Raw genomic sequence first — 25,446 nt, 5'->3', positions numbered from 1 at the left:
GTTAGAGTGGAATTGACTCTGTTGGATGTTAATTAACTCTGTTAAGAGTTGAACTGGACATTTTACTGTGCAGCCTGGCTGCAGAGAAAACTTGTTGTCACTGTTCCTGGTGTTTTGAGTCTTGTGTTTGCATGTCCAGCACATGAGAAAGTTACGATGCTGTTGTAGGCATTAGAGCAGGAGGGTGGAGAGTTGGGGAACCGTCGCCGCTGTTTCCTGTGCAAGCGGGACATTCTCTGCGCTAAATAAAGGAAATGGATCCCAAACGCGTAGTCTGCCCGGCCCCCCTCTGACATACCCGCCTGCGGTCACGGCGTATTTGGCGAGCGCACGCACGCGCACGTATCGGCGTTCGGCTCGGTGTCCGCGCGTACGCGTCGCCAGGTCAGCCGCGGTGCGAGAAGGGAAGGGGCGGCCAGGGCGACGGCCGCCGGAGCTCAGCCTGGAGGAGACGCGTTTCGGTCTGCTTCCCCTTCAGGGCTGAGAGAGAGGGAGGGAGGGAGGGAGGGAGGGAGGGAGGGAGGGAGAGAGAAAGAGAGACAGAGACTGAGAGAGAGATAGACTGAGAGAGAGAGAGAGAGAAGCTGAGAGAGAGAGAGAGAGAGAGAGAGAGACAGAGTGAGAGAGAGAGAGTTAGAGAGAGACTGACTGAGAGAGAGAGAGAGAGACTGAGAGAGAGAGAGAGAGAGACTGACTGAGAGAGAGACTGAGAGAGAGAGAGAGAGAGAGACTGAGAGAGAGAGAGAGAGAGACTGACTGAGAGAGAGAGAGAGAGCCTGAGAGAGAGAGAGAGAGAGAGGACGGGCGGATCGGCTTCCCCCCGGGAGAGTTGAGCGCGGGCCCGGGTCCTGGTGATTTAGAGCGGTAGTTAGAGGAGACGGGGGGACCTCCTGTTCCTCATCAGCCCAGTTTCAGGCCGGGGTGGCGGGGTGGTGGGGTCCCGGTCATCCGCCGTCTGTTTATTTGTGCTGCAATTATGGCTGAAAGAATCGGAAATGCCCTTCCGGATCTGGCCAGCCCCCTCCAGTGCCCCCTGGACATGGAGTACTCCGCTCCGAGGACAAGTTCCATCACAGAACAGCGCCCCCTGTGGACACTTCCCCTCCCTACACTCCAGTGGGAAGAATGAGCATGTAATGTGAATGACAACCATGTTTTTAAAAATTTTTAAAATCTTTTTTATGCTTTGGGTCGCTGCTTGCGTGCTTAGTTTTAACAATGGAGATTTCACTTCTGTAAATAGCTGGTATAATTAAATGGTGTAGAAATGGTGGCCTCCATTTTAACCCTGTGGAAATTTGTTTTACAGGAAAGCCGCTAGTTAACTAGTTAACCTTACCATACTTAGTTAACCGGAACTTATTTTACGGTTCGGCTCGGTTGAAAACACGGCGCGGTACATTTAATCAGGGGCGGCGTGCCATGGGGGCCGGCAGCTGGCAAGCTAATCTCCAGCTGTCCGAGTTTTAACCAGCGGGCCTAATGAGATTCAGTTAAATTTCCAACCGCCTTGCGAACCAGAACATTTTCAAATTACGTGCCAAATGCAGCTCCTTTGTAGTACATTACAGTCTTTAAATGTAATTAGGGTTTGAGATGCTAAAAGCATTCGCTCATTGCTAAGCCTGGAAGTGCTTTTGGGCCGAAGCACTTTCCCTTCTGCGTAACAGCGCTCGCACACCTAAAGGGTAGTTTAACTTGGTCTGATTGGTTGCTATTAAGGGCTGTGGTGTTTTCTGCGCTGCCGCGGCTACTTTGGCTAGGCTTAAGGCTCTTTCCCTGCTGGATGGGCTCTTGGTTTTGTTTTGTTGCACGGCTAGCCGGTTCCTCTCCTGCTACAGAGGAATTTGGGACTACTTGTGGACCAACCCAAACAGCTACTTGGAAATCGCTGGCGCTACAAAACCTGGAGCGGATTCGCATGGCGAAAAGCGTGGCGGCACAAATGAACTTTGGCTAATGCTTTTCTGCCTCTTTGCTAGTAAAAGGTTGTGGTGGACAGGCAGGTAGAGAGACAGGCAGGTATGCAGTAAAGGCATCGCCCGTCTTGCTCCGCCTTCATCAGAGTGCTCCCTGTCCGTCTCTTAGTCTCCGCCTCCTCTCATTTGTGTCTCTTTCAGAATGCAGGAAACGTAACTGCTTTAAAGTTGTAAAAAAAAAAAAAAGTTCAAGCGGTAAACCCTATTTAGCTGATTTACTTAACTAATGCGTCTTTCAACCAACGCGGTCAATTTATTCGACACACGTTCATTCCAGCTTTCCGCCCCCTCTCCTTGCCTGTCTCCGCAGCTTAGAAAGGATCCGCGTTCCTTCCTAGACCATCTCTGGTTTCTTAAAGTGATCCCTTCCGCGGATAAGCTCGGACAAACCCGTACATTTCAAAGGTTTTTAAAACCACGAATTTAGGTAATTCATATTGAAACCAAAAAAAGGGGGGAAATTGCCTTTCTGACAATCCGAATGTTTAACTCGTTTAGGAGGCAGCAGGGCGTTCTTCTTCGACTTAAGTGGACAAGAGTTCCTTTGATTTTTTAAGGGAAGATGGAAGTCGGATTCGGGCCGCCGCCGCCGGGAGCAGGGAGGTCACAAGGCCCTAATGCGGTTAGCATCGACTGCCCCCCTCTCGCAGCGCGTCTATTAGGCCCTAATTCGATTTGTACCTATTCATTTGCAGTCCCTGCACCGGCACTGAGTTGGCCCTCTCCGTAATTGGTTCTGTCTCTGTTTTGGCGTCATTAGATTAAGTCGGACTCCCGGACACTTGTAGTCTGCGCTTGTCCGTCCATTTGTCCGGCCTAATGTAACGCAAAATTCATTACTGATCACATTACGCCCGGGCTCCCCCCCCCCCCCGCCCCGAGCCCTCTCACGCACATTCGGGCGCCGCGCCGCGCCGCTGATGGAGGGAGCAGGGAAGTGGGAAGGAAGGAATGGCTGGAAAATAATTTTTTTTTTAAAAAAGAGGAAGAGTAGCAGAATTACTATAGGACTCGATTCTGTCCGTAGGACAACATGGTGTCATTAGCCAGGTAGCTTATGACGTGTCTTGGAGAATGTGATGGGGTAGTTTTGACTGCTGATAATGTCCCCCCCCCCCACCTCGCTCTCTGAGTCTGTGGCCCCTTTTTAGAGTACAGGATGGGGGTGAGAGGAGAGCTGGGTTTCTTTGAGGGTAGGAAGTTCTCTCAGCTCTGCTGGCTGGGCCCTCCTGGCGTTTGGGAGGTCAGACGGCGTTAGCGGCGTAGCCGAAAGGGCCGGTCCGATTTAGCGCATTACGCGCCCAGACGTCCTACAGCCGCCGCAGCTGCCCCGGGCCCTCGGGCCCCCGGGCCCCCCTTCCCCCGAAGACGCTACGCTAATTACCCTACCCGAGCGGTGACACACGCGGCCCCCTCTGCCCCAAGACGGGCCAGCTGCAGGGGAAATGTGCCCACTGCCCACTACAGACAGGTGAGAGAGAGGGAGAGACCTAGAGACAGAGAGAGAGACCTAGAGAGAGAGAGAGGGAGACAGACAGAGAGAAAGACAGAGAAAGAGAGAGGGGGAGAGGGAGAGAGAGAGAGACCAAGACAGAGAGGGAGAGAGAGAGAGAGAGAGAGAGAGAGAGACTGAGAGAGAGAGAGAGAGAAAGAGGGAGAGAGGACCGACTGACCAACCGACTGACGGGGTCCCTCGTACACGGACTACTGAAATGCGCTCTTCCCGAAATTCGATTTTCCCCAGCAACGTAATGATGCAAATTACATTTTACTTATTGGTGCTAACCCAACATAAATTCCATTTAAGCCCGTGTGGAGGACGGAGCTCGACCGCACACAATCCCACGACCCCCGGCCCTCCCCACGTCACAACACTGCAGTGTTCCCAGGCCCTGACACAAGGGGGGTATGTGTTCGTCTGCCAGGCTACTGTGCTGAGAACGAGGGGAAAATAGTGTTTGTGTCATTTTTACGGTTCTGCCTATGTCTTCAGAGAACCGAATAAATCATTCCCCGTTGTAAATAACATCACTAGCATAGGTCTGGCATGTCTTTATACATTCAACTGGAAGACGACATTTTTTTAGCACTATACATTAGTGGCACGTTTGTCATGACGCTGTATAATGGCATTGGGCAGTGATGTGCATAGTAGCGTATGCTGCATCACATTATGTATCTAATTTCTTTCTGACAACTGGATATTACGGAGTCTGTGAAGGAAGTGCTATCCATTGGAATAAGCATGCCCACTGTGCTGGCTGCTGGTGCTGTTGTCTCTGGGAGCAGTATTACGATGTGGTGTAAAATTGTAACACACACTGCTTTTCAGTTGCAAATGTAATTGTGGTTACATTCCGGGAATATGCAAATACAGCTGTGAGGTTTTTTTTTCTTTTGCTCACAGGCCTGGCGTGTGTGGTGTGGAGTGAGTGTGTGTGTGTGTGTGCGCATGAGTGTGTGTGTGTGCGTGCGTGCGTGGTGTGGGGTGGCTGTGCGTGTGCGTGTGTGCGCGTGAGTGTGTGCGTGTGTGTGTGTGTGTATATGTGTGTGTGTGTGTGTGTGCATGTGTGCGCATGTGTGCGTGCGTGCGTGCGTGCGTGGCGTGGGGTGGCTGTGCATGTGCGTGCGCGTGAGTGCGTGCGTGCGTGTGTGTGTGTGTATATGTGTGTGTGTGTGTGTGTGTGTGAAAGGGTCCTGTCATTGTGACAGTGTGTCTTCATTTAACAGCTTTCAGACGGGACATCAGGCCTGACTGAGCGCCCCTGCTGGTGGAGTGTGCAGCGCACAATGGGCTCTTTGTCTGGGAGGTTTAACTGACAGCCCCCAGCAGGCAGCCCCCAGCCCGTCCCTGTCCCCTCTCTGAGCCCCCCCCCCCCCCCCAAAGTGCACTGGCTCACTCACACACATACACACACACACACACGCACACACACACTCTCACTCTCACTCTGTCTCACACATTCTAGCATGCTCAGTTCTATACAGGCACACATCCACATATCACATATGCCTGCATAGAAATGTCCCAACCACACATTCACTCATGCACACACATCACACAGGCACCTCCCATATGTCTTAAAGGAAAAGACACCGTAAAATTATGAGCTCAGTATGCACAGTATGTGCGGATGGCAGCAGTGGATGAATCCTCCCACATTTACATCGAGCCTGTAGCCTTGGTGTAAAGCTCGGGAACTTCAGCAAATGCACTGATTGTTAATACAGTCATCTGGCTGGGTTAAAGGTAATAACAATAATGCATATTTTGATTTTATTTCTGTTCATAACTGTATTAATCAAGCATTGCTTCAGTCTCAATATTTCTACTGTGGATCTAAAATGGACCTGATCTTATCTTATTAATAAAAACATTGCAGTATCCATAATGTTGAGTCCTGCCCATACCCAAATACATACATGTGCAAGTAAAAAAAATAGAAATAACCAATTCCATCTTAAGAGGAGAAGCCTCTCTCTTCCTTCATCTTGTGTGCTCTCTCTCTGTGCCTGTGCTCTTTTCAGATTTGTCAGTGAAGCTTTTGTAGGCCTTGAAGCTGGACACGTCTGTCTGTGGGGCACATTGGAGGGGTCGCAGTGGGGTCATTCCTGAGAGTGTAGTTACTGCAGTTCTGAGTGGCTGAGTTACAGCAGGGCTGAGTGACTGAGTTACTGCAGGGCTGAGTGACTGAGTTACAGCAGGGCTGAGTGACTGAGTTACTGCAGGGCTGAGTGACTGAGTTACTGCAGGGCTGAGTGACCGAGTTACTGCAGGGCTGAGTGACCGAGTTGCTGCAGGGCTAAGTGACTGAGTTACTGCAGGGCTGAGTGACTGAGTTACTGCAGAGCTGAGTGACCGAGTTACTGCAGGGCTGAGTGACTAAGTGACTGAGTTACTGTAGAGCTGAGTGACTGAGTTACTGCAGGGCTGAGTGACTGAGTTACTGCAGGGCTGAGTGACTGAGTTACTGCAGGGCTGAGTGACTGAGTTACTGCAGGGCTGAGTGACTGAGTTACTGAGTTACTGTAGAGCTGAGTGACTGAGTTACTGCAGGGCTGAGTGACTGAGTTACTGCAGGGCTGAGTGACTGAGTTACTGCAGGGCTGAGTGACTGAGTTACTGCAGGGCTGAGTGACTGAGTTACTGAGTTACTGCAGGGCTGAGTGACTGAGTTACTGCAGGGCTGAGTTACTGAGTTACTGCAGGGCTGAGTGACTGAGTTACTGCAGGGCTGAGTGACTGAGTTACTGAAGGGCTGAGTTACTGAGTTACTGCAGGGCTGAGTGACTGAGTTACTACAGGGCTGAGTGACTGAGTTACTGCAGGGCTGAGTGACTGAGTTACTGCAGGGCTGAGTGACTGAGTTACTGCAGGGCTGAGTGACTGAGTTACTGCAGGACTGAGTGACTGAGTTACTACAGGGCTGAGTGACTGAGTGACTGAGTTACTGCAGGGCTGAGTGACTGAGTTACTACAGGGCTGAGTGACTGAGTTACTGCAGGGCTGAGTTACTGCAGGGCTGAGTGACTGAGTTACTACAGGGCTGAGTGACTGAGTGACTGAGTTACTGCAGGGCTGAGTGACTGAGTTACTACAGGGCTGAGTGACTGAGTTACTGCAGGGCTGAGTGACTGAGTTACTGCAGGGCTGAGTAACTGAGTTACTGCAGGGCTGAGTGACTGAGTTACTGCCGGCATTAGTGACTGATTTACTGCAGGGATGAGTGACTGAGTTACTGCCGGCATCAGTGACTGAGTAATTGCAGGGCTGAGTGACTGAGTTACTGCAGGACTGAGTGACTGAGTTACTGCAGGGCTGAGTGACTAAGTGACTGTGAGCCCTGACCCTCTACCCTCTTACTCACCCCTACATCCCTGCCCTTCTGTGCTTATTTTCACTTCAGTACCTCCTCTTCCCAGACCTACACATTTCCTCATCCCCACATCTGTGTGAAATACACACATCACTGTACATCCATGTGTTTCCATGTATGTGCCTCTGCGTCTGCACGGTTCTGTGCATTTACACAGTGTGACAGATTCAGTATGTGTGTCTGTACAGCAACACATGCATGCCTCTCAGCACATCTCCATCTTCATCCGTCTTTATTCGTTTATAATACGTTTCACAGTGTACCACACATTTACACCGCTTTGTGTGTTCATACACGTCTAAGCGCCTGTCTGCAGATGAATATTATGATGTGTGCAGCAGTGCATTTCCATACATGAATGCAGCTCTGCGGGTCTGCACGTGTCAGTGCATCTGTGCATTCTCACACTGATGTGCAAGTCTGTGCATTTCCACAGATCAGCACATCTGCATGCTGTCCCACATCTTCACAGTTAATCAGCGTAACAGTAGCCTGCGTCTACACATGTAGTATACAACTATACATCAACACAGACTCGTCTTGTCATCTCAAGGCTACAAACGTGCAGATATTCGCTTACAGACGCCAACAGATACTGCACGTGTATGTACAGTGCCCACCAAATGTATGGTTAGAGGATAGAGTGAAATTTGTTATTTTTGCAGTACACTTAAGGCATTTGGGTTTGAGATCAAAAGATGAATATGAGACAAAAGTACAGATGGCTGGTATTGACGTCATGGTATTCACATGCGCGTATGGCATTTACATGCATATATGTTTCACCATTTTACACAATTGCATATCTGTACACATGAACAAATGTCTACATGTCTGCCCATCTTTACATCTAAGTATCTCTAGACGTCAATTCATATAAAGATCTTTTTCAGTTCCCCGTGTTTCCCTGCTACTTTTTGGAGTGATTTTCTGGTCTCAAATGGCCATGCGTTACGCGATGGAATGGAGCTCAGCCAAATCAAATTTCACCGTGCAATTATGAATTGTTGTTGAAAGTCTAATTGAGCCGTCAAATTTGCCGTTGGAATCATTACAAGGCCCTTTTCCATGAAAACCCCTTTTGTTGACCGAGCCTGTGCATGAAGTCATATGCAAATACAGGATGTTTAAATTGGACATTGTCGCTCGCATTCATCTGCAGAAATGGGAGCCATTATCTGAGCCAGCGCTTTGATACGGCGGCTAGCCGAAAAGCCGATAGCCATCTCAAGAGCAACACACAAGTGGGCGGCGGCACCGGCCGGTGGGGCCCGGCTAGGACGCTAGTCTGCCACGCTGCAACGTTCAGACTGAACCTTTCTGCTGATTTCAGGTCTGGGGCGACGACGAGTTAACCAAATAAATATCGTTCTGTACGGCGCGACAGAGGCCGTTCTGAATTTGCGCACGGTGGATTTTACTGATGCGCCTAGTCAGAGCGATCTGCCTCCATCAGTTTGGAGGCTCGGGGGCTCGGGGAAGGGGCGGGGGGTGGGGGGGGCAGGGGGCGGGGGGGCGGGGGGGCATACATTATTCATGCACAGCCTCTTTTTAGCGGCCTTTCCCCTCCTGCTGCTGTGTCTAACACACTCATTATTAGTAGTAGTTAGCGACTGGCTGTGCATGAGGGGTGTCCTGGGAAAAGACGAGGTTTTAACCCGCAACAGAAGCTATTTGCGAAATGAAGTGTGAGGGGTATCACGTTTTCGCTGATGCCCATCCAGAGGCCAGTAATGGAGCGATCCCCATCAAATGATCCGTGTCATATGTCCCGTGATGTAATAGTCAAATTACCTTGCGATCTGCCTTGCATCATACGCCTTGTGATGTCGTAATTGAGTCATCGCACAGTGCTCGTTGTGCGTTGGGAAATTTTGGGGAAGTTTATTAAAAAGATAATGAAAATGCGGGTCACTCTATATCAGTGCTCACCCCTCTCTGTCCCTAATGAAACACAAGGGAGGTGCTGCACACTCAGAAACGGCTAATGGTTCCCATGCTACCTGAACACCCTCCTCCTCCCCAACACACATACACTCAGTACCTAGCTCCCATCCATCACCTCTAACTCTTGACCTTCTCCCTCACGCCTCAGTTCTCACTCTTTACCTCTCCATCATGTGTCCTGGTCACCTGAGGTGAGGCAGGCACATAGACAGCCACTCACCTGGAGGACTTTGTATGACTGGATATCATAGTTGGGCTCATTTTGCCACAATGTGTGTCCATGGCCTTCTCTAAGGAGATGGAAGTTTCTGGACACCGCTGCTAGGAAGCTGGTTTTCGAGCGCATGCTAGCATTCAAGGTTTCAACCCTACATGCCAGCTAGATCACACCGCTCTGCTGCAGCAGGGAAGCTTGCACTCCCTGCCGTCTGGGTGAATGGTTCTTGCTCATCCCAACCACGCTTCTCCACCGTGGTGGAACAAACTCCCCAGAGTTCCTCTACGAACCACTCAGTCATTGCCAATCTTTCGCCGTGGTCTGATGGCACATCTCTTCAGTCTGTATTTGGCCTAACTATCGCTACTAACCTGCAGTGCACTCCCAATCTCAGGTCACTTGAATCCTTCTCATTTGTTCCTGTGGCACTTTCATGTTACACTTGTATCTCCATCCAGAACTTATTGCACTTGTATCGTTATCTTGATGTTGTAGCTTGTTGTCATGCCTCCTAGTTTGACTTAACATTACTCTCTGACCTAGCCTATACTTACTGTGTGAACTGGACTTGGCTCATGGCTTGGTGTTCATGGCTATGAATAACTCTTACACGTTGTACCTTATCGGACCTGTGTTCTGTAATTGTTCCAGTGACCTTCAGTATGCACTTATTGTGTGCTTTGGATAAACGCATCTGCCAAATAAATGTAATGTAATGGGATGCACTGGGGGGAGATATGCAGCTGTACTGCAGGAGAGATATACAGCTGTACTGGAGGAGAGACACACAGCTGTACTGGAGGAGAGATACACAGCTGTACTGGAGGAGAGATATGCAGCTGTACCAGAGGAGAGATATGCAGCTGTACCAGAGGAGAGATATGCAGCTGTACCAGAGGAGAGATATGCAGCTGTACCAGAGGAGAGATATGCAGCTGTACCAGAGGAGAGATATGCAGCTGTACAGGAGGAGAGATTTGCAGCTGTACTGGAGGAGAGATACGCAGCTGTACTGGAGGAGAGATATCCAACTGTACCAGAGGAGAGATATGCAGCTGTACAGGAGGAGAGATATGCAGCTGTACTGGAGGAGAGATATGCAGCTGTACCGGAGGAGAGATATCCAGCTGTACTGGAGGAGAGATATCCAGCTGTACCGGAGGAGAGATATGCAGCTGTACCGGAGGAGAGATATGCAGCTGTACCGGAGGAGAGATATGCAGCTGTACTGGAGGAGAGAAACGCAGCTGTACAGGAGGAGAGATATGCAGCTGTACTGGAGGAGAGATTTGCAGCTGTACCGGAGGAGAGATATGCAGCTGTACTGGAGGAGAGATTTGCAGCTGTACTGGAGGAGAGATACACAGCTGTGCTGGAGGAGAGATACTCAGCTGTACTGGAGGAGAGATATACAGCTGTACTGGAGGAGAGATACGCAGCTGTACTGGAGGAGAGATATGCAGCTGTACTGGAGGAGAGATATGCAGCTGTACTGGAGGAGAGATACACAGCTGTACAGGAGGAGAGATATGCAGCTGTACTGCAGGAGAGATATGCAGCTGTACTGGAGGAGAGAAACGCTGCTGTACTGGAGGAGAGATATGCAGCTGTACTGGAGGAGAGATATGCAGCTGTTATGCCATTCCACTGCAGGAGATATATGTGACCACACTGCAAGACGCAAGGCTGCAGTACCGAGGATGTAGAACTGGAGGTGCTGGTCAGCACTGAGAGCACGGCCTCACACGCTCACTCTCCTCCTGTCCTGCTTTGAGTTTTCGGATACTTTGCGAGGGGGGGGGGGAAGAAAAAACATTTGTTGATCACATTGTTACACCCCCCCCTAGGGCCCGCTCGGGGGAAGAAGTGCACTCTGCTCCTGAAAGACACCGGCAGCGCGGCAGCTAAAAAAAAAACCCCCGGCCAGCAGCCTGAAAGTCCAGGCTAAGAAGCGCGGTGCTGTGAGAAGCGACTGGAGTGTGAAAGGAGGCTACAATCGCTGTCTCCCCCCCCCCCCCCCCCCCCCCGCCACTCACCCGTTCTTTCCGGGGTCGCTCTCCGCGGCGAGCCGGGGGCCTGAGAGTAATGTGCGGCGACAGCGCGAGACGACGAAGAATAACTCCGGCGCTCAGGGCCGCCGCCGCCGCCGCCGCCGCCGCGCCGCCGCCTCCGACACGTCGGGCCTGGGATGACATCGTATCATTTATCCCGCGCTGCGCCTCTGCCGCTTTGCCTGCCGGCCGGGGCAGTGTACCCGACAAGGAGGGGGGGGGGGAGGGGGCAGTGTGTGTGTGTGTGTGTGTGTGTGGGGGTGTGGGGGTGTGGGGGGGGGGGGGGGGGGGGGGGGACAGGGACGGAGACAGACCCTTCAGTAAATGGGTTTGTTTTTGTGAGCGGTTTCAGAAAGTGCTCTTAACGGCTTGCTTAAGGGAGAGCCGAACAGAACATGGGGTTTCTGGAGAGGCCGAGAGAAGGGTGAAGAAATGGAAGGAGAGAGAGAGAGAGAGAGACAGTGAGAGAGGAATGTTGTAAACAGATATGTTGTGTCTTCTTGCCCTGGTTTTGTTTGTGAAGCACAGTAAGACACATACACAAGAAGGCATGTATAACACTCGCCCACAGGGTAACTGTCAGGAGTGATATGTCCCATCCATCCTTAATTGTTGCTCGTATACAGTGAGCGCCATAACATTTGGGACAAAGACAGATTTGGTTTTTTTCCGCAATTTGGCTCTGTACTCCAGAATCTTAGATTTGTTATCAAACAATTCAGATGTGGTTGAAGTGCAGATTCTTAGCTTTTACTTAAGGGGATTTAAAAAGATAATCATTTTCCTTTCACCGTGTACAAATTACAGCAATTATTTTTATACATAACCCCCATAGGGCACCATAATGATTTGGACAAATGGCTTCACAGGCGTTTCTGCTTAGTCAGGTGTGTTCAGTTGCTTTCTTAGTGCAGGTATAAGTGAGCTTTTAGTATCTAGTGTTGATTCCAGGCTTTTGGTTGCCTTTGGAGTCTGTCATTGGTGTTTGTCAACATGAGGACCAGAGTTGTGGAGTGCATGGTCAGATCAAGAAAAAAATGTCTTTGTCCCAAACATCTTGTAATATCTTGTAGAGCACATCATATGTTGTAAACGATCAATATATATTTCATAATATTTAGCCTAGTAATTCTCTTGTTTTTTTTTGTTCTTGTAATTAGCAAAGAAACAAAACTTTACAGACGGCTAGATTGAAATATAAATGTGTATACTGTGGGTGTGTGTATACAGTATATAATATTTTTCTCTGTGCATATTTATACTGGTAAGTTGTTTGGTAGATATGCATACATTACAATGCATATAAATAAGTAATGGCGCATGAATTAAATATTGGATGATAAATGGAGAGATTGCAGGAAGATGCGGTGAGAACAGCAGACAGCTGGTGCAGTCGTCGCTGTGCAGAGACACTCGATCTCTTCCTCCACCGCTGCACTCTTTCAAGGGAAGGCCACTGCGCTCCCCTGCCTTGTGCTATCGATTTTGGGCCTCGCCCTCTCCGCTGTCACCCGACTGACCAGCACTGGGAGACTGGGCACAGATCCGCGTGTCTGTGCGACTCTCTGTCCAGATAGGCTGAACGTGACCGGGGGTCACCCTTTTGCTTGGACTTAATTAATACTGGATTGGCTGTTTATGTATTATAATTTATCTGTTTTTATGTAAGCCATTTCCAAAACAAACCGGTGCCTGCCCGCGGCAGATGGGTTCCCCCTCTGAGTCCGGTTCTGCTCAAGGCTTCTTCCTGCTATCAGTCAGGGAGTTTTTCCTTGCCACTGTTGCCCTAGGCTTACTCTTTGGGGGCCGGTTCTCTGTAAAGCTGCTTTGTGACAAAGCTCCTCTGTTAGAAGCGCTATACAAATAAAAATTGATTGATTTGATTGATTGATTGATTGATTGATTGAACACAGCTGTGCACGTGCACGCCTCCCACCGTACGCACAGTGTGCTCTCGAACGGGAACGCGACGCGCGCTTGGACTGCGTACTTGAGCTTGCGCTTGCCAACGTCACGTAGCGCCCTGCCGCGGCGGGTCTGTGGTTTGGAGATGTCGTTTTACTGGCGAGAGCTGGTCTTCTCTCCCCCTGTCTGAGAGGGCGGAGGGCACGGTGGTGGGGGGGGGGTGGGGTGGTGATCCATAGAGCAGGCAGCGGTGTTGATTAGAGCCCCCCCCCCCCCCCCCAGCCCCTCCTGCCCCGAAGCTCAGGGCTCAGGGTGATGAAGTCCCCCGGGACAACACCATGAGCACCTTTCAGCTGCGAAGACGCCTGTCCTCAGCACAACACCACGAGCGCCTTTCAGCTGCGCAGACGCCTGTCCAAAGACATAGGGAGGGGGTCGCTTCAGCTGTCAGAAACCCTTCTCCGTTTGTCCAAACAAATAAATATTTGGGCGGGGGTGGGGGGGGGGGGCGCGGAGAGGGAGGCTCGAGAGGTTGAATTTTGCGCGCTTGCACACGGATGTGTTCTGTTCCCAGTTCTCATTCTGCCCATCAGTGCATCTCAAACCCATGTACCCATCCTCCCCTCCGTGCAGCCAGGGGTTCCATTCTCTGCCTTGACAGTTTCTGTACTATGATCGCATTGTTATATGAAACCCTCTCTAGTTTCCCCTTCTTGTGAAAAATACAGAAGGACGGAAGACTGCCTATTGTCCTGCCCATTGACAGTATCTGTACCTGACGCACAAGGCTTACATCCTCTCTGCAAGAGCCTGTAAGCAAAACATGACCGTTCTTATTATAGTTTTGTAGTGAAAGTGAAGGGTTGGTGGATGCTGAGAGACTGAGAAACTTGGCTGTGCAGCAGTAGGGTTTAATAAAGACTAGAGAGGGTGATGTTGAAGAATTCTAATACACAGAAGTATCAGGCTTTTAAAAATATATGAATGTGTGTGTATGTATGTATGCATGTATGTGCGTATGTATTTGTGGAAGTGTGTATTTGTGTGTGTGTGCGAAGTGTGTGCGTGTAGGAGTGTGTGTGTATGCAGCGCGTGCATGTAGGAGTGTGTGTGTGTGTGTGTGCAGTGCGTGCGTGTAGGAGTGTGTCTGTGTGTGTGTGTGCAGTGCGTGCATGTAGGAGTCTGTGTGTGTGTGTGTGTGTGTGCAGTGCGTGCATGTAGGAGTGTGTCTGTGTGTGTGTGTGGAGTGTGTGCATGTAGGAGTGTGTGTGTGTGTGTGTGTGTGTGCAGTGCGTGCATGTAGGAGTGTGTGTGTGTGTGTGTGCAGCATGTGTAGGAGTGTGTGTGTGTGCAGCATGTGTTGGAGTGTGTGTGTGTGTGCGCATGTAGGAGAGGGTCTGTGTGTGTGTGTGTGTGTGTGTGCAGCATGTGTAGGGGTGTATGTGTGTGTGCAGTGCGTGCATGTAGGAGTGTGTGTGTGTGCGCGCTGCATGTGTAGGAGTGTATGTGTTATCTCCAGGCCACGCAGGCCAGGCCCTTTGAAGTTTCCTAGGGCCCAGAACAGGCCCAGAACACTCTCAGCTTTAATTTGCCAGTATTTACATCAATATCAGGTGAACTGTGTAGGAACTGCAGCCTTTTTGTACAAAGTCCTCCCATGCCCCATTTTGAGGGACCTAATGTAATTGGGTAGTTTACTGCTCAGCTGTTTCTTTGGCTATAATTCCTACATGAATCTCTGGATATGAATCCAAATACCATATATATATATATATATATATATATATATATATATATATATATATATATATATATTTACCCTGGTATTGACACATGTTTATTACATTAAGTGCTGTCCATAAGTGCTTTCATAGCAGATGCAAAGTGCAGTAGTACTACAGAATAGATAACAGATGTGCTTAGAGGTCGTAGATGTGCGATAATAAGTGCTAGACTCAACCGAGTATGGTCAGCTAACCTGACAAACTTAGTGCTGTAGAGGTTGCATCATTTATGCCATGACCTGAAGGCTGTTGTCAATTCTGGGCATTCGTTTCATACATGGCAATATTATCGTCCACAGTACCATAGAAGTGCAGAATTGTATCATTTAAAATGTAATTATAAAAAATAATGCTCGAACACTTACTCTTTTTTTTGTACATGGATAAAAACCCCTAATATGACAGGTCTATAAACTGAAGCCTCCACTGCCATTTCATATTGTGCATAAATCGCTTACAGGCTTTCTAATGAATAAATACGGTTTCAAAGAGAGTATGTTGTGAAAGAATCATTATTTTTATTCTTCTTAATGATAATACTGATAATGTTTTGCCACATTATAATCATTCAATTCATAAATACTGTATGATGGATATATTTCTCTTTAATGCATTTTAAGCGTGTGATTTTAACAATGCTAAAAATGATGAATTGTTGTATAATTCAAATAAGCAGCTGAGTATCTGGCGTTAGTGCTACGCCTCTCTCCACTGTGTCACTGGGGAGGAAGTGTTCCTGTTTGTTTTTGCAGAAGTTTGGATCTCATTCAGGACACGTTGTTCCTAGCAGCTGATCTGAGATCAGCTAATCCACCCTTTAATCCCAACCGCAAACATTCTGTGATACAGCACGGCTTCTGATCTGGAGTCAGGGCCTGGAGTCAGAGCTTGGCGGTCAGAACTCCGCCGCGTAACCGGGGTAAGCCGGTGTTGCCGTGGCGGTGCCGGGCCATTCCATGGCTTCCAGAGCGTCGCCGCGGTGATGAAAGCACAGGCCTCACTCTGCTCTTCTACAGTACCGTGGGGGGATGGGGGTGGAGGGGTGGGGGGGAGGTGGAGCAGTGTGCTTACATGGGCCAGAGTGTGCCTGAGTGAGGTCACATGCTCTGTGAGGGGGGTGAGGGGGGGTGTGTGTGTGGGGGGGGGGGGGGGTTGGAGAGAGTTGATTGGGGAGCCGAGCCCTAACGAGCCCTGATTGTAGATCAAGCGCGCTGCCGTTCGTCTTGCCGGGCGACGGTGGCCCGGGCCAGAGGAGGAATGTGACGTGAGAGCGTTAACCAGAGCCAGCTGGGACCCCGGCGAGATTAAAGTTAAAGCGCAGAAACAAATCAGACGGGATAAGTACAGTGCCGGTGTGGGTTACCGCCTCCCCTCTGCAGCGGGCCCGGCCTGACCGAGGATGTATGGACCGAGCTGGGGGGGTGGGGGGGGGGTTTGGGGGACTGGGGGGGGGGGGGGAAGTGCTCCCTCACATTTACCCTGGCACAAACCCACTGATTAAGAGTGCCGTGTCTCCTTTGATCATTATTTCCTTTCTCCCTGATGCTGAATTCAATATATCTCCGTCAGCGTGAGCCGCCCGGCGCTGAAATGTGTTCTAAATCAGCGGGACGTTTCGGGGGGCTGGGTTGGGGGGGTGTGGTGGGGTGGGGTGAGGTGGGGGGGGGGGGAGGAAGGGGAGTTCTGGGGCCCCCCTCTGCGGTGCTGCGAGTTCTTGGTCAGTTTGCTCGGGGTTGTTGTGCTACCAGCGTGTTTAGGCGCTAACAAACGGAGGCGTTTCTTTTCGCGTGGAAGAGCGGATTTCCTGTCTCTTAGCGGGCCTGAAGTGAGAGGTGAATGTGAAGAGGATTAAGGCTGTGCACAGAGGAGGCCTAAAGGTGACAGCATGCGCACGTTCTAGTGCTGCGCTGTTGTGTGTCGGTCGCTGCGTTGCTTCCCTCCAACGTGCCAAACAGTTTCTCTCTCTCAGTTTAATTTCACACAACAACAAAAATCCAGCGTAGAATACAGAATTCCTCAGGTTTTTCCTCCCTTTTCCATCAGAGTCTGTCTCAATTGGGTGACATCAGCCAGACGAAACAATAAATGTGCAATTAACATAAAAGAGCCCGCTCTGACGCCGCCCTCGGGCCTCCACCAATCGCGGGGAGGAGCGAGCGGGAACGCGAAAGGTTAACCTACATACCTTTGGGTGAATGTCTCGTATGAGTCGCACAAAGGGCGGGATTAGTCTGCGCTAGGAAGGCAGCGCGAGTCTTTAGCGGTGTTCAGCGGCTTATATCTCTCACAATAATGCCCCGCGCTCGCATTCCTGCCGGTCTCGAGCCGGGAGAGTGGGACCTAGGCCCCGGGGGGGGGGGGGGGGGGGGTTCGGGAAAGCGATATCATTCGCAGATTACCCGCTAAGTCCTCCGGGCCGCTGAAACGTGTACGAATGTACGCGAGGGAAGGAGGGAGACGGAGACGGCGGGAAACGGTAGCCATTTGCCTCTTCCGTGACTCGTTCCGTGGCGTTCGGCCGCGCCGGGCTGGGTTTAGCCGTATATCGCGCGGGTTTCCATAAAGAGAGAAAGAGAGGGCGAGGGGAGGGGAGGGAATGCTGGGTGTAAATCCACGGTGTGTAGGCCAAGCACCGCCCCCCCGTTGGAGATAAAGAAAAAGCACGGGCGGGGGGGAGGGGGGGGGGGTTATTTACTACGCGAACCGAACCAGGAGTTGGGTTTCCTGTGCGTCTTTTCCGTCGCGGTAAAGAGGTGCTTCCCCTTTCCAACGTCGGCCCGGCGTAACTCCTGCCTGACAGCCCTGACCTGGGGACGACTCGAACCCAAACCCCGCACGACCCGACGCCGGGCCCCCAATGCATCCCAGGTGTGGACTCCGACCGGAGAGGTGAAAGAGGCGCTCCGTCCCGGAGATTGATTGCCGTCTCCCCCCCCTCCACCCCCCCCCCCCCCCCCCCCCCCCCCCCCACGCTAGGCGCTTCTCAGATGTGTGCGGCTGCGTTTGCGCGCAATCGGGAGCGTCTGGGGGGGGGGAGGGATTGGGGGGGGGGGGGGGCGCCTGAGGATAAGCAGAGCCCGGCTTCTCCTCTGGCACGCTCCCTTCACTTCAAACCCTACTGTACAATTTATGAGCACCTGTCAGGGGGCTGTGTGAGTTACGCGCTCTCACCAAAGCAAACAAACACCCCCCTGCCCCCCAAGCCCCCCCGCCCCCCCCAGCCCCCATCTGCAAACCATGAGAGAGGATCGTCAGGACGGGGCAATTGATGGTCTGCCTACCCCGAGCCCATCTCATGGCTTTGATTACAAGTTGCTAACCCCCCGGTGTCATGGCCGCCATTCCTCTTGTGTGGGAGCGGTGGGGTCAGTGAGATACGATCCCTGCCGCCCCCACGCCCCACGCTCCGCACCCCGCTCTCTCTCCGCTCGCCGTGCGGCTCGCTGCTCGGCCGGGCCCTTCCTGCACGCACCGCTCTGGAGAACGCCTGCCGTCGGCCTCTGTGCGTGTGTGTGATGTGTCGGAGACGCAGTCTGAGATGAGCAAGCCTTTCAATCGGTCGTTTGCGTTCGGATCAATTGCAAGTTCAGGTAACGCAGACTTAGCTTGGAAGGTCTCGAAAGGACACCACTGCTTTGTACCTCCACATGTTCCATGGGGGGGGAGGGGGGGGGGGGTTGGGGTTGGACTGTGCCATTGTAATAATATATTAATGTTATAATTTTGTTGTGCAGCAGAGGACCCTCATCCCCCCCCCCACAATCTTAGCACCTTCATCAGGGTCTTCAAGCAGGAGCCTAACCCCACAGACCTCACACCACACCTGGGGCCTCCATCCCCGTCCTCATCCTGCACATTTTACACCAGCCAGCTTTTCATAGTGCAGTAGCAAAAAAAAAACAACAAAAAAAAATAAATCACAAGGAATCACGCTGGGACGTTTCACAGGCTCGCGAAAGAGTCCTCTTCCTGTCACGAGATCCTGCCGTTCACGTTCCCCAAAAAGGGCACCGCGGCCCCGACGCAGGAACAGACCGACCCGCGAAGTTACTGCGCTCGGCTCGCGGCCCGCAGCCCGCAAAAAAAGAAAAAAGGAAACGGAACGAAATGAAAACAGCCGCCGGTCTTTCTGGGAAAAAACCTCGGCGTTCGGGCGTGGAGTCGGCGTGTCACGACCCAGGGTGTGTAGAACACGCTGTAGCGCCGTAAAACCGTCGTTTTCCACAGGAAGCGCACGCGGGCGCGGCGGCGGCTGCCCCGCCTCCTCCCGCGAGGGAATGGAAGCGATTGCGCTCTCCAGATGCCGGGGTCCAGGTCCGCGGAGGCCGGCCGGCCAGACGAACGGACGGACGGACAGACGCGCGCAGGAAGTGAAAGTACACCGCAGGAAGTGGAAGTACGCCACAGGAAGTGGAAGTACGGCGCAGGAAGTGGAAGTACGCCGCAGGAAGTGGAAGTACGCCGCGGTTGGTTTCGGGACGGCGTAAAATCGAGCGCTCCCGCGGCTGACTACCGCGCTGAGACGCGAGCAGCTGCTCCCACTCGATGAACCCGAAACGCAAGCCCTCGTTTCTTAATCGTTCTCTAATAAAGGAGCTTTTTTAAACGCTTCATCAAGCGGGAGAGGCCGTGGTCCGGAGGGTTTACCAGAGGTTTTGGGTTTTTTCATTTTTAAAATTTTTTTTACAGACCTGGTAAAAACAGACACCTGACAAATCATTTGGGTAGTTCTCTACCAGGATTGGGCAGAGAACCCTATGACCCTTTCCCCCAGGCGCTAGGCTGCTTATTTCTCAGAACTGCAAAGACATTGTTTGTCTTTGCAATTCACCATTTCGGTTTTTTAACATTGCGTGTCTGCGTTTCACTGTTTGTCTATTTGTGACCGGTTGTGTGGAGTGGCCAGATTGAATTCTGGGCCATGCCAGGGGGATTTCAGAGTGAGGTATTTTGCTTCTAAATGTAAGGGAATATGAAACATCCATGCGTGAGTAAAGGGCGTGGGAGCAGACAGTATATGGAGGATTCAAAACATGAGAAATAATGTTATAATGTTACAGAAATTTATGAGGGAGACAATTGAAGATGAGGGGCTCGGGGAGGATAAGACCTCAGAACGCTTAGGTTGGATTCAGCCTTTGGTACCACTGACCCAGCTGCTTCACCTTACACTTCAGGGAGAGTTCTTTATTTCTAAAATGTGACGTGTGTCTACCGACGTGTGTTCACATATTTGAAATGAAGAACACTGTTTATGCCACGTGAACTGGCATTGTCTTTTGAAGCGAATGTAAAAAATGTAGACAACCCGCTCTGAACTTAGTCACACTGTGAGGACATTTTTATTGTTCCTCAGAATTTAGCATCTTACATTGTTTCACTCATGCTGTGCAAACACTGTGACGCTGAACTTTCGTAGATTTAACTGCAATATTTCATATTGTGCAGTCTTGGGTGATGGTTCACATTGAATTCTCACAACGTTCTCACTCCAACCCATTCATTTGGCTTGTTCCTGCATCATTTCTTTTCTGTTATACCACCAAAACTATACTTTACACTCGCGTATTCGTCTTATGAGATGTACTGACTGTAATGCATGATCATATGGTAACCAGTACCTAAATGTAAATGTTAGCGTAGTGGTTTTCAACAAAGAATACAGGCTACCTTTCTGTGGGTCTGTGAGTGTGTGGTGGTGGACCACCTGTATAAACTGTGCCTGCTTCTGTGTGTAAGGTGATGTGTGTATGTGTGTGTGTAATATGCTCTGTGTGTGTGTGTGTGTGTGTGTAATATGCTGTGTGTGTGTGTGTGTGTGTATGTGTGTAATGTGCTCTGTGTGTGTGTGTGTAGGCAGAGACATGCAGGCCCTGTGTAGGGGTCTGTGGTATTGACCCCCGTATGTCCCTGTGTTGGGGGGGGTGGTGGTATTGACCCCCGTGTGTCCCTGTGTTGGGGGGGGGGGGGGTGGTATTGACCCCCGTGTGTCCCTGTGTTGGGGGGGGTGGTGGTATTGACCCCCGTGTGTCCCTGTGTTGGGGGGGTGTGTGTGGTATTGACCCCCGTGTGTCCCTGTGTTGGGGGGGTGTGTGTGGTACTGACCCCCGTGTGTCCCTGTGTTGAGGGGGTGTGTGTGGTACTGACCCCCGTGTGTCCCTGTGTTGGGGGGGTGTGTGTGGTACTGACCCCCGTGTGTCCCTGTGTTTGCTCCACAGAGCTGCAGAGGGAGGGCAGCATTGAGACCCTCAGCAACAGCTCGGGCTCCACCAGCGGCAGCATCCCCCGCAGCTTCGAGGGCTACCGCTCGCCGCTGCCAACCAATGAGAGCCAGCCGCTCAGCCTCTTCCCCAGCGGATTCCCTTAGACCAACCCCGGCGCGCCGGTCCGACGCCAGCGCCCCACAAATCCTCCCCCCCCCCCCCCCCCCGCATTCCCACACACTCCCCCGAGCCTCTTTCAGGTCCCAGCACGGCTGCCGCACGCCAGGAGATGCCCCTGTTGTGCGTCCTGCAGGTTCCGCTCGCAGAATAACCTGCTCCGCTTTCTAGTGAAAGAGCGCGCTGGAGAAAGGAGGCGGAGCTTCGGAGGCTTCGGTAGACGTAGCTGTCGCGGCTGTCGCAGATGTGTCCCCGCCGATTACGTTTCTTGGCCGATCCGAATATTATCTTTTCCTTCCTCTTTCCTGGGGGGGGAGTGGGAGCTGCTGGGCCGGGGACTGCTCCATTTTTCTCAGACCATGTGACCTTCCTGAACCAAAACTACATGACAATGAATGTTGTAGCTATATGCGCTCTCCGTCCCTTCAATGTCCTTTCTGTGTGATGCAGACGACCTGAAGGCCCGGTCGCCTGGCAAGTGGGGTCTCTGCAGCGATGACTGTTAAATGATTCCGAGGTTTCTTGGTTGTGTAACTCAGACAAGCCCTTGTGTAATATCCAGGTTTCTCTACCGATTAATCTACATCAATTCCTGTGTTCCAGTTCCTGGGGATCAACAACTGCACCTATTTGTATGTATCAGAAAGAAAACATCGATCTGTTCCTAAAGTTATGGTGAAAATTTTGCTGGGCAAAGCGGGTAATCACAAAACATTTAAAGCATTGTTCCTGTTTTCTCAAGTTCCATTATTTATGTTAAATAATATATTTTCTTTTTATTCTGTACTGTAATCAGCAATTTGTGTGCACCGCATTGGCAGCTAGCAGGAAGGTTTGTTGCTAGCTACCTAAGGCCAGCTAGTCGAGTGTCTTGTCTTATTTTTATGTGTGTGTTGACTGACCATCAGTGAGCTTCTGATTGGACACCTAGTAAGCTAATGTGCAAATATTTTATTGGACTGTGAAGTCATTTTAAAAAAAAATTCTTATCAGTGAACATCTTCGAAACACTAATATTTCACGTTTAGAATTCCGGTAGCAGTTATACCATGCCGGTAGTAATTATGTCAGACATAAATCACAATGACTGCCAAAAAAAACAACAACACTGAATTAGGTGAGTTACAGATACTGAGAGACCTCGGTATATTACCTGTGACTAACATTATTCCACAGTGAGTGTAATTATTTCATTGTGAGCGACAGCATACGCAGCATAGCGAAGTTGAGGACACCGGTGGGACTATTTTCTCCCCTCTTTAATTGAATGATGTCACAGTGTGCTCAGCTGGCCGGTTGATGAGATGGTTAATGGGTTTTCATTTCTTGTGCTGATTGTATGCTCCTTCTTAGTTTTGTTATTTAAGGGTGTTGGGGGATGGGGGAGGCTAGGCGTGTGGTTGAAATCCTTGTAGCTTTCAACAGCCATCCTATCATAAATAAGACGATTCTGCTTTTCGGCAGTGCGAGGAGAAGACCTGGCACGCAGGTTTCCTAAGGAATTGCTGAGTCCCCTCAAGTTTAGTGCAACAAACACTGCACTAATTACCGAAAACTCTTAATTAATTCAGTCTTATAGTTAGACTTAAAATCGTATTTCTATTATTTGTTTTGCAAAATAGGACAAAAAGATTGCCGATGAGGTGAGCCAGTTTGACTCATTTCAAGATTTTCCAATGGGGTAAGACAATAGCACTTGAAAAGCAAGAAGGAACTTAAAACAAGCTAATATTTTTGTTTCGAGAGAAAACATATTTTAAGTGAAGTCTCATTACAAGACTAAAGCACTTTTTAAGACAGACAAGTTTCTGGCCAGTCTTCATAATGCAAACAAGCATATAATAAACATTTACTTAAAGGCGAGCACACATCGACGGCAGGCTGGAGCAAAAGCCCATTGAGAGGCTACCTATGACTCAGCCACAAACAAATGCACAGCATGACAGTGTGTGGCCATGTGGCGGGTCTAGTGACAGTGTGGCTGGCCGCACCAGCCCCCCCCCCCCCCCCCCCCTCCAGCCCCCCCACATTTGCGGAGAGGAGAACTGGTGCCTCATTCAGTAATTATTTACCATCTTTCTTCTCCTTTGTGTATAAACTTCTGAGAAAGCTCTCTGTGAGTCAGCTCGCCGTAGACTTTTTCTTTTCCCAGGAGCGACGGAGCGACGTGTTGTAATGAGAACATTCTGTGACCGTGCATGAATGTCCCCTTTATTTCCGCAGTGACGTGTTAATGTGTTCTAGATACTCTTTTTTGCTTTGTTTTGTTTTGGGGGGAAAATTTCCCCCAATTGTGAATTTAAAAAAAGCAGGAGACGTGCTGCTTCTAAGTGCCGCCACATCGTGTAAACTTACCGCCACGCTCCTCGGCGTTAAAGGAACGACAGCAAGCCGCGTTGGGATGCAGTTACGACTGAAGGGGACGGGGTGAATCTGTATTATGTCGGTCAAAGTTCAGCGGCAGTTTTTTCAGCGCCCCCCCCCCCGTTGTAAACTGTTGACTGGAGGAGGCGTAGGTCTACAGTATTCCCTCCGAACTGATCGCGCTTGTCAATGCCCGTATTATTTCAATTGTAGAGTACAGAGGTCTTCGCTGTTTGCCGTAAATCCTTCCAGCTGAAGCATCAAGATGTAAAACCCTGACACTGTTTCCTTTCATTTGAAAAGGACTGAATCCATTATTATATTTTTTTTTTTTTTTTTGAACACACTCAGCATTTTTGTCTTAAGGTATATACGTATAAGATATATAGGAATAAGGTATATTCCAATACTTACCCAACCCCATTATTTCTATACTCGGAATCCCTTGTTCGGCTATCTGATATTCTAAAATGTCTGTGCTTCTGTTGATGAAAAAGTCCCAGCATTGGCATTGTCATTACATGCACATATTTAAAAAAAAAAACACTGAAATCTGAGTCTTCCTTCCTCTGCTAGACTGCTATTCCTCTGTCTTTATCCTGTTAGCTTCTTTGTACCAGTCAAATATATCATCTTATTTGTGTGCAGTGGTCACTATATATGTGGTGATTATTGCTATAAGGATGAACCATGTACACAAGTGCATTCACTGTAACTACCAATGCCCTCCATATATAGTGACAGTGAAATCAAAATGGCTGTATTTGCTGTATGCTGCAGCAGTTTTGAATTTGAGACCAGGAAGTGAATGTGAGGCAAAAGCACAAAATATTACCTTTCACCTCTGGGTTTCAATGTGCATTTTGTCATTTCGGAATAATCGCATTTCGTGTGTTGAATCCCCTAACTTGAGCTTACGTATTGTGGCCAGTCCGCATAAAGAAAATTAAAGTGGCATGAGGAATAGTGCTTGGTTGCATGTTTCTTGCATGCAACAACTGCATCAAAATCATCTAAACTGATCTGCAGCCATTTTCGGTTCTGCTTGTTGTGAGGGATCTCTGACCTCGTCAGCAGGTGGAAGGCATGCTCAGTTGCATCTACCTCAGGAAATTGGCTTTGTCAGCCTAACATTGGTAGTGCTGACAGCTTTTGGGCCATAGCCCTGGTGCACTGTGCTGTGCTGCCCGATTAGTATTGAGGTATACACTAGTACATTGGCAGGCAAGATGCTTCTGTGCACTTCATTCTGCTGCTGTCATCATTAGTTGAATCGTCATTGAATTGGTGAGTCAGTTCCAGAAGAAGCCCTGCTTGTCCAAGTTGTGATGCCTCTTCAGCCATGCTTCACGGATGAGGTGCTACATATGATTTGGATCAGCTGCACTTCCTTACTGACTCACCTCTATCTGATTTATTTATTTGCAGATTCCAATCAGGTTTTCAGTTGTTGGTGCTAGTTTGGTATAGCCTTGACAATTGTGTTCTTGACATCTGAAAATTTTGTTGACATCTGAAAATTTTGCTGTGCCAAATTTATGTGCTGTGTTTCTGACTGAATAATTTTCTTTCAGTCAAAATTTCTCACTCATCTTTCACAGACTGTTCTCTAGTCGGTTGGTTTATAGGCAAAAGCAAAGGCTATAACCAAGACCACACATTCACAGCTTTTGTGTGTGTGCATAATCAACGCAAAAGGAAGCACTTGACCAATAAGACTGGGTGATTGAACACAAAAAGGACACTAATTCTGTCATATTAAAAAATATATATATGAATGACAATTACAAAACATACTCTACACATATACCTATGGAGGGCACTATATATGCTAATAAGGTCTTGATAAATATTTTTGAAAATGCAACTGCAAGCACAAGTGATATTAAGCTGTACAGTAAATTACAACATTGTTGACAGCTGAAATAAGTTTAAATCATTA

The 25,446-nt window shown here is 49.8% G+C and overlaps 1 protein-coding gene across 1 annotated transcript in view; it reads left to right on the top strand.

Moving 5' to 3' along the window:
• The window catches only part of LOC118235834 (breast carcinoma-amplified sequence 3-like), a 173,661-nt gene extending 152,500 nt beyond the window's left edge, over positions 1 to 21,161 (top strand). Inside the window, exon 25 of the mRNA XM_035433682.1 lies at positions 20,979 to 21,161. Within this exon, the coding sequence (XP_035289573.1) occupies positions 20,979 to 21,127 (149 nt within the window). The 3' untranslated portion in view covers positions 21,128 to 21,161. The remainder of the gene's footprint in view (positions 1 to 20,978) is intronic.
• Positions 21,162 to 25,446: the final 4,285 nt, after the last annotated feature.

The sequence above is a fragment of the Anguilla anguilla genome, chromosome 9 (genome assembly GCF_013347855.1).
Source record: "Anguilla anguilla isolate fAngAng1 chromosome 9, fAngAng1.pri, whole genome shotgun sequence".
Classification (NCBI taxonomy): domain Eukaryota; kingdom Metazoa; phylum Chordata; class Actinopteri; order Anguilliformes; family Anguillidae; genus Anguilla; species Anguilla anguilla.
The sequence above is the reverse complement of the archived record's forward strand: the minus strand, read 5'-3'. Positions and strand labels throughout refer to the sequence as shown.